The following is a 9,088-nucleotide window of genomic DNA, read 5'->3' as shown; positions in this document are numbered from 1 at the left end:
ATTATGCTAGCCGACTTGAGCAACGTCGACGATGACACCAGGGCCTGGTTCATCAAGAGGCGCGTCGAAATCCGCGCGCGAGACGCCTGATCGCCGGCGCCATGCGCCCAACACCTTGGCCTCCTTTTGGACATTTTTATTGCTGTTCAGGCCTTGTTGTGCCTCTTTTGGACTTCACTTTGCGCCGTGACATGTGCAAAGTGTGATGAACTTGTTTCAGCCATCAATTCTGGCCTGCGCCGAATATGCGGCGCCCTGCTGGAACCAGCCTCAGATGCAAACGGATGCGTGACCATTTCCGGCGCCAGGCAATGCAAACGGACGTCCGCGAACATTTTAGGTGTCCGAAATACGTCGCGCGCTGGAGATGCCCTAACTAGAATTCAAATAACCACATGGAGAGAGCCATGGGAGAGAAAAGTCAAAAGAAGGAGATGGGAAAAGGAAAGGGGAGAAGAGAAAGAAAAAGAAGCCGGCAAGCGGGCAGGGAGGGTGGTGGGAGGGCGCGCGCGCGCAGGCGGGTGAGGGTCGCGTCGTGGGCGGTGGCAGCACAAACAAGCAAACCTTCCAATTTACTCCTCCCCACCTTCCCCCTTCCCCCAAATCTCTATTCCGATTCCGGCTCCTCCTCCTCCTCCTCCTTGTGCAACAACAACAAATCTCACGGGCTCACGCTACGCGATTCCGATCCCGGCCGCGAGAGGACATCCCGCGGGTCGATTGCTCGCTTCCCGGCATGCGGCGGGGCGGCGCTGCGGTGGCGGCGGAGGGCGACGCGGAGGCGCGCTTCCGCGGGGTGCGCAAGCGGCCGTGGGGCAGGTACGCGGCGGAGATCCGCGACCCGGCGAAGAAGGCGCGGGTCTGGCTCGGCACCTTCGACTCCGCCGAGGACGCCGCGCGCGCCTACGACGCCGCCGCGCGCGTGCTCCGCGGGCCCAAGGCCAGGACCAACTTCCCCCTCTCCCTCACCCACCACCACCACCTGCCAACCACCTACCCCTCCTACCCCGCCGCCGCCGCCGTCCCGCCGCCGGTCGCCGCCGCGGCGATGCCGGCCTGCAGCAGCCTCAGCTCCACCGTCGAGTCCTTCGGGGGCCCGCGGGCGCGGCCGGCGCTCCCGCCGCGGCCCCCGCCGCTCCCCGCCCTCGACGGCGACTGCCGCAGCGACTGCGGCTCCTCGGCCTCGGTGGTCGACGACGACTGCACGGACGCCGCCGCCTCGCCCTCCTGCCTCCTCCTGCTCCCCTTCGACCTCAACCTGCCCGCCGACGGCGCGCCATCTAACGACGACGACGAGCTCAGGCTCACGGCGCTGCGGCTCTGAAGCCCCAACAACCCACCACCGCTTGTGGTGGCCAGAGACAGAGGACAAGGAGAAAAATATTTGGTTCTTCCATTCTCTCCGTAGCCAGCTAGCGCGCGGTCCGCCCGCCCGCTTCTACGGCTCCATGTATGTTGATGATGTTTACGCGATCCGATGATCATTAATACGGCCTGATCTGCGAATCAGCCTGCTCGTCGCCGGTGATGCTGAATTGCTGATAGTTATTGCCGGCTTCCGTGGCAGCTTGCTGTGGTTGTGCTGTAATATAGCAACATTTTACCTGCCTCCCCTTGTGAGGAAGCAGACAACTAAAGTAACTTATTCTCTTCTTTAGCTACATGTGGTACCCTTGCTCGTTCAGAGTCATCTTGTTTCCTATTGAGAACATTTGAAAAGAGTTTCTGTTCATGACAATGTTTACAGGGTGCTTAAGTGCTACTAGAGAGCTAAATGTTGTTGTGTTAGATGAACGATCCTGATACGAATTTCAACCTTTGTATACCATCCTTCAACCTGAATCATTTCATTTTTCTTTTGAGTTCTCTTGATACACTCACCTTATTACTGTTGTTCTAATGCTTATGACAATGTTTACTGGGTGCTTAAGCAAGTTTTATTGTAGCTAAATGTTTACAAGGTGTTGTAGAAAGTTTTATAAATGTTTACAGGGTGCTTAGATACCCGAAGTGCTAAATGTTGTTGTGTTAGAGGAATCATCTTGATATGAATTTCAACCTTGTTACCATCTTCAACCTGAATCAGTTCATTATTCTTTTGATTACCCTGTAAACATTGTTATTGTTGCTCTAATGCTTATGTTGTTAAAATGTGATCTCATTATGCTAATGGCATCTACTGTGATGGAGCAACATGAGAGTCAAAGGAACTTGAATATACTCCTCTTGATAGATTTCCTACCTTCGTGTTTAAATTATGCTAACGTAATTCAGTAAATCTAATTGTGTAACTATTTGATTTGTGCTGTAATATAGCAACATTCTTGCTTCCCCTCATGAGGAAGCAGACAACTAAAGTAACTTATTTTCTTCTTTAGCTACATGGGGTACCCTTGTTCATTCAGAATCATCTGTTTCGAATTGAGAACATTTGAAAAGTTGCTGTGTTAGAGGAATGATATGAATTTCAACCTTTATACTACCTTCAATCTGGATCCTTTCATTATTCTTCTAGTAGTCTTCGTATACTAACCCTGCTTTTGTTGTCGTAATGCTTATATTGTTTCACATGTGATTTAGTCTGATTTGTAGATCTGTTTCTTAGAACAAATCTCACATTTATGTAGATGTTTCTCATATAATAAGAGAAGTTTACTTTGACTGTTCAAGATGATGCCATGTTTGTCCTATTATAATCCATCTGCAGCTACAATCAACACATTTGGCAGAATTCAGCACAGACAATTTGTATGTATAATTTGACATCTGATTACTCATGAGCTGATCAACAGGCAACATGAAGGAAACAAGGCACTAGCATCATTAATTCTTAGAACTAGCAATATTATGCTAATAGCATCAACTGTGACGGAGAAACATGAAAGTAAAAGGAATTTGAATATATTCCTCTTGCTAGATGTTTCAGTAAATATTATTTGCATTACTCGTTATCAGCCTTACTGCCTTACCAGTAAACCTCAGACTTCTTAGCACTTGTGGACGGATGGTTTAGCAACACATATGGATGGCACAATAACGATAATCCTATTATGAATATCTTGGTACATTCATGTGAAAAATTATTAATGTACTTATGGCTTTATTCGTAATTAGGAGGAATTTTTGTTACCATAACAATTACATTGTCTTTTTTTGTACAATAATGTATTTGTATTAAGTGGGGTGGTGATAAAGTTTCTTGCAAAAAATAGTTAGCAGTCTTTGTGATAGTATCTTCAGGATAAGTTGATTTTGTTATGATAGTTACATATTTTTCACTTTCAGTATAAATGCTGGGATACATACAATAATTCACTGTCTCGTTTCTATTAATAACCGTGTTGGTGTTTTTACTCAGGCGGGGTTTGCTATTAGGGTGTCTTCTAGAAAACATACTCTGGCAATTTCTATGGCATCTTATCTAAATATGTAACCGGATTTTTTTGTTAAGAGTAATTTTCATACTACTCTCCTGAGCAGCAGTGAACCTTCACATGCCACGTTCACGCAATGTTGCTCAGTTGCTCAGTATGCACTTCTAGTATTTTACTAGTCACATACTTTCTATTGTTTTGTGAATTGAGATTCCTTATTAATACTAGTGTTTACTTGATAAATTTTATGTTATCAGTGTAGCACTATTATATTAAGTACCATAGCAACTCTTTGTCAGGTATTTGGACTTGTCATATGCCCTATCTCTATGAAGTACTATACATGGGAACCAGCACTAAGAAAAGTAATTCAGGATCATGTGACACATATTCCAGTATGCACAATATTGTACAGTTATTATATGAAAATCCTTATATATTTTGGGGTTCCAGTGATAAAACATAAACATTTACTTTGTTACTCGTTTTTTCATGTTTGGTACATTCAGCAAGGAATATGGCACCAACTGGGGACCCAAATATTGAAGAAAGGTTGTATTTTCAAGCAGCCGCTTTCTGAAGTACTCAAACGGTGCCAGCAACAAAGCAGTAGAAATCCGTTGCAGTTTGGAGTAGTTTGTGCTGGACAGCAGGGAGTAGAACCAACTAAGGTATATGTGGGATGTGTTCAATTTGTTAGTGCTTCTTTTCTACCTGTCAACAATTACATTTAGGCTACCGATTCTTATCTGTGAATGCAGTACTCTAACATGTTGATGCTGTTGAACAAAACTTAATTTTCTAAAAATGGAATGAGATATTGTTGGATTGACTTGCCTCTTTTGCTTGCATATTAGTGCTTGGCTGCTCAATCCTCTGTTATCCTGACTGCCTGGTTAGATTTTAGGCCATCAGGGGCATCCTAGTGTTACTGTCATTCTAGCAGGCAGTGCTAGTTACAATGGCAGCAATATTCTTTACAGCCAGATTCATGTTTGCTGAACCCAATCTATGAGGACGGGTGAATACCTTACAACAATCAATTTCCTAACTTGAAGCACTCTTCCTTGAACCACCTCTCTCGTGGTAGGAGTATCGGAAGTCTTTATCGAAAAAAAGGAGTATCGGAAGTGAGGACAAAATTGAACTTGTTTTGTTAGAGCACTCTATCCTAAAATCAATCAGTGCTGATTAGTCGAGCAAACTATACCGCGTCACTCTCATTTTCTGGTACCAGTTTATATTTGATTGTAGATATCAAGAAAAAAAATGTAAGGTAGGACATCTGATAGGCTATAACTGAAAGCAACATGTTGTATTACTACTAATGGTCTGAAGAAGATTTGTTCTCTTGGGACCATGTGTTTTGAGAAAACGCTAAAATCTGTGATATCTGTATCTGGCTCATTTCAATCTTGTCATTCAGAAATCATAAGATCATACTTTATATCTTATGGACATTTTTTTTTGTATTGAACTGTATTATGTCTCTTCATGTCATGGTACCTCTGGTTTTCTTCTCTTACAATTAATATAGCCAGGTGGTTTTACTTGTGTGGTCATCTATAAATGTGAATCTAGTCATACACAGATTGTTTCGACAGATGGTTTGATATTTGCGGCTCTTGATTGTACTGTCTTGCCAAATGTACATGATTACCTCCTTTTGTACCAATTGTTTGTGATGTTGGATTTTATTGTTCGTTTACCTGTTGTTGCAACATGACGTCTTGGCTGTTAGGATATATTTGGTTAGTGCCCACACTAGCCCTACCAAATATTGGCAAGAGTTTGCTTTCCAATTTTTTGGGCAAGAAATCGTCCGCCCTCATTTGGCCAACTATTTGGCAAGAATCCGTGAGAGGGAGGGGTGGGTGTACATCCATTGTAAACCAATTTTTTTGCTACAAACCAAACAGTGACCAAAATATGATAGACAATCAATTTTTTGGGCAGGGCTACTTGCGGTGCACCAAACCATACACACCCTCAGCTGTGTGCATATTTTCAGGTTTGATCATTTGATTTACTGCAGCCAATTCCATTGCTATCTCCGCTTACAGTGATTTGTTCAGTGGCTCGGGATTACATGACATGCCTACTCTTATTTCTCTTAGGTCTACATGGTTCCCTCTCCAACCTAACCTCTTGTTGCATGCAATGATTGTTGGTTTCACGTGGACCTTATTTCTGTAGAACTTGATGCACTATTATTTGATGGCACTTGTTCCACCAGACCCCGACCAGTGACTGACCACTTGTTGTAGCTGATAACACAGCATAAGCAGGTTTTGGGGGTATACTTGAGCATTACATGCCTAGTATTTTTCTTGTACATTTGGCTTTGCGAACCATATATTGGAGTGGCAATGGTCATGGTGATGACCATTTCCTGTTGTCTCTTTTATGTTGCAAAAATTCAAACTGGCCTTTGAAATGTGCGTAGTTTTAGTTTTCACTCTGATTCTCATGCCTAGTACTTTGGGTTTATCTTTTATTCACGCTTTTGGAGAGAAAGTGATGCAGCCTATTATTGTTGGTGAACGATACCCCCACCATGTTATTTGGAATACATCAGATATTCTTTTTTGAAACCTGCAAGTTATTTAGCTATACTTTAGGTAGCCACCAAAGGCGCCGCGAATTTGGCGCGTACAGCGGCACCCGCCTTTCCATGATAATATGGGCACTTATGCATTGTTTCGCTGAGCACCAATGCCCTATTAGCATGTATTGGCATCTTAATCTATGATGATTATGTACGTGGTGATTAGATCTTTTCCTTGCTGACTAAACTATTGACCTGCTATCTTGTTTCAGCATCCCCAGATACTGCGCGCTGGGTGTCTGCTGGTGGGCATGCAGGGAAGCGTCTCCCATGTGCCTGATGCCGCGGCTGTGGCTGCGGGCAATCCCGTGCGCTATTCGCCGAGAGCGACGGACGATTTGTGTTTGTGGATCGCAGAGCTGGAGTGCTTGTTCGTGCAGTAAAGCTTGGTCATGGCGCCATTTCCAGTTCATGCTGATGTCCTGGTGTGACCCCGCGTTGCTTGGGCTTTCTTCTCTCCGTCGCTGGCTTCGCTTTCGGATGGTGTTACCATTAATTGGTCAGCTATTGATGCAGTGTGAGCCAGCTAATCGGGGCCTCTGTACGCTGTTGTACCGGTTCTCGCTGTGCTGAGAAATGGTACGCGTTGTTTCCTTCTTTCGAATAGTCGTATATGTATATTGACGATTCTTTTAGGTCTTATTCTTTTTTTTTTCTATGCATACCTATGTTTGATAGGCGATATTATTCTGGATGTAGAGAGGAATACGCAAGATTCTTACTGCGTGTTGTAAAAAGGATTATGTTAAAGCTGGGCCATGTCATCAGGAAGTTGTGATTTATCTAATTCTTGTCCTCATCCGGCCGCACCCAACCGTAGACAAGCTACGTGGTTGGATGATGAGTTCCATCTTCTCCCGTACTGATCGAAAGATAAGAGAACCCTGCCAAACAGTCTTCCGGAGGTGCTCATAGGGGTAGGATGTGCGTGTGTGCGTTCATAGGGGTGAGTGTATACACTAGTAGAAAACCTCTCATCCATCTAAGCCATTGGTACCGGTTCCCTTACGAACCGGTACCAATGGGGTTATCTATACCGGTTGAATGGCTCTGGCGGGCGAGGAGATTTGGTACCGGTTCGTTAGGAGCTTTCGTACCGGTTCGTGTTAGGAACCGGTACGAAAGGTCTTCGGCCAAAATTCAGACGCGTGGTGGGGCCCGGGCTGGACCTTTGGTACCGGTTCGTAACACGAACCGGTACGAAAGAGTACCCAGCCATATCAAAATCGCCCAGATCGTCCCGAGCCCCCTGCTGGCTCTCATTTTTCTCTTCTTCCTCACAATCTAAATTTTTCTCCACCTCTCACACTCCAATAATCTTTATTTTTCTCCACCATTTTAACAAGATTAACGGCATGCATCTATCCAAGGGTTAGCAATATCATCCTTTCTTCCGGCGTTCCTAATTTAGCTCATTTCTTTGGTAGTTTAACTCGTACTATTTTTCTAGTGCTAGCAAGGTGTTTGATGAAATGCCTAAGTTAGGGATTTTACTTTTTTATAATCAATTTGAGCTGAAATTATGGTATATTTTGTAGGTTTTAATTAGTATCATCCCCGTCCTCACCGCCGTCGATCGCTAGCGTCGTCCCCTAGCCGGCACCGTACAACCTCGGTGAGCCTCTTCTTTTTTATAAAAAAACTTAGTTTTATGTGATGAACTTGAATATTAATTAAGTTGGTCACTCATATATCCATGATGTTGTGTACTTAATGATTTTTGATATACATATAAAATGCAGATGAGTCGACAATGGATGTACGGTGACCGGGTCCATCCCGAGTTCATTACTGGCATGCATTATTTTCTCAACGTGGCTGAGGCAAACAGGCAATCGAATGGTTTCATGTATTGTCCATGTAGTTCCTGTAAGAATATGAAGGATTACTCTACCTCGAAGACCCTTCACGTCCACCTGCTGGAGAATGGTTTCATGCCCAGCTATAATTGTTGGACCAAGCACGGAGAAAGAGGGGTTATATTGGAAGACAACGAAGAAGAAGAGGATAGTGACAACTATCCCTTATTCACTGAAGACGGTGGTAGTAGAATGGGGGAAGACGAAGGTGAAGAAGAGCTCATTTTCGATGAGCCGATTTTTGATGACCCGGATGACGATTTGGGTCGGGCCATTCTTGATGCGAAGATGAACTGCGGAAATGAAAAGGAGAGGTTGAAGTTGGAGAAAATGTTAGAGGATCACAACAAACTGTTGTACCCAAATTGCGAAAATGGTCGAGAAAAAGCTGGGTACCACGCTGGAATTGCTGCGAGTGGAAGGCAGAGAATGGTACTTCGACAAGGGATTTGAAAAGTTGCTGAAAATAATAAAGAAGATGCTTCCGGGGAGAACGTGTTGCCCTCTAGCACGTACGAAGCAAAGAAGGTTGTCTGCCCTCTAGGATTAGAGGTGCGGAAGATACATGCATGCATCAATGACTGCATCCTCTACCGCGGGGAGTACGAGAATTTGAATGCATGCCCGGTATGTAGTGCATTGAGGTATAAGATCAGGCGAGATGACCCTGGCGATGTTGAGGGTGAGTCCACCCCCAGGAAGAGGGTTCCTGCGAAGGTGATGTGGTATGCTCCTATAATACCACGGTTGAAACGTTTGTTCCAGAACAAAGAGCATGCCAAGTTGTTGCGATGGCACAAAGAGGACCGTAAGAAAGATGTGATCTTTGAGACACCCCGCTGACGGGTCGCGGTGGAGAAAAATCGACAGAGAGTTCAAGTCATTTTCGGATGACGCAAGGAACTTAAGATTTGGTCTAAGTACGGATGGCTTTAATCCTTTCGGGAGCAGAGCTCCAGTCCATAGCACCTGGCCGGTGACTCTATGTATCTATAACCTTCCTCCTTGGTTGTGCATGAAGCGGAAGTTCATTATGATGCCGAGTGCTCATCCAGGGCCCGAAGCAACCCGGCAACGACATTGATGTGTACCTGAGGCCATTGGTTGAAGAACTTTTAGAGTTGTGGCGTGACGAAGGTGTACCTGTGTGGGATGAGCACGAACAAAAGGAATTTAACCTACGAGCGTTGTTATTTGTAACCATCAATGATTGGCCTGCTCTTGGTAACATTTCGGGGCGATCAAAC

General features: G+C 44.7%; 1 protein-coding gene across 1 annotated transcript; it reads left to right on the top strand.

The window, feature by feature from the left end:
- The first annotated feature begins 529 nt into the window (after nucleotides 1–529).
- LOC124686654 (ethylene-responsive transcription factor 3-like) lies at nucleotides 530–1,845 on the top strand. Its single transcript, XM_047220565.1, has one exon. The coding sequence runs from the start codon at nucleotides 737–739 to the stop codon at nucleotides 1,322–1,324; it is 588 nt and encodes a 195-aa protein (XP_047076521.1). The 5' UTR covers nucleotides 530–736; the 3' UTR covers nucleotides 1,325–1,845.
- The last annotated feature ends 7,243 nt before the right edge of the window (nucleotides 1,846–9,088 follow it).

The sequence above is a fragment of the Lolium rigidum genome, chromosome 2 (assembly GCF_022539505.1).
Source record: "Lolium rigidum isolate FL_2022 chromosome 2, APGP_CSIRO_Lrig_0.1, whole genome shotgun sequence".
Classification (NCBI taxonomy): Eukaryota; Viridiplantae; Streptophyta; class Magnoliopsida; order Poales; family Poaceae; genus Lolium; species Lolium rigidum.
This window is presented reverse-complemented; position numbering and strand designations above follow the sequence as displayed.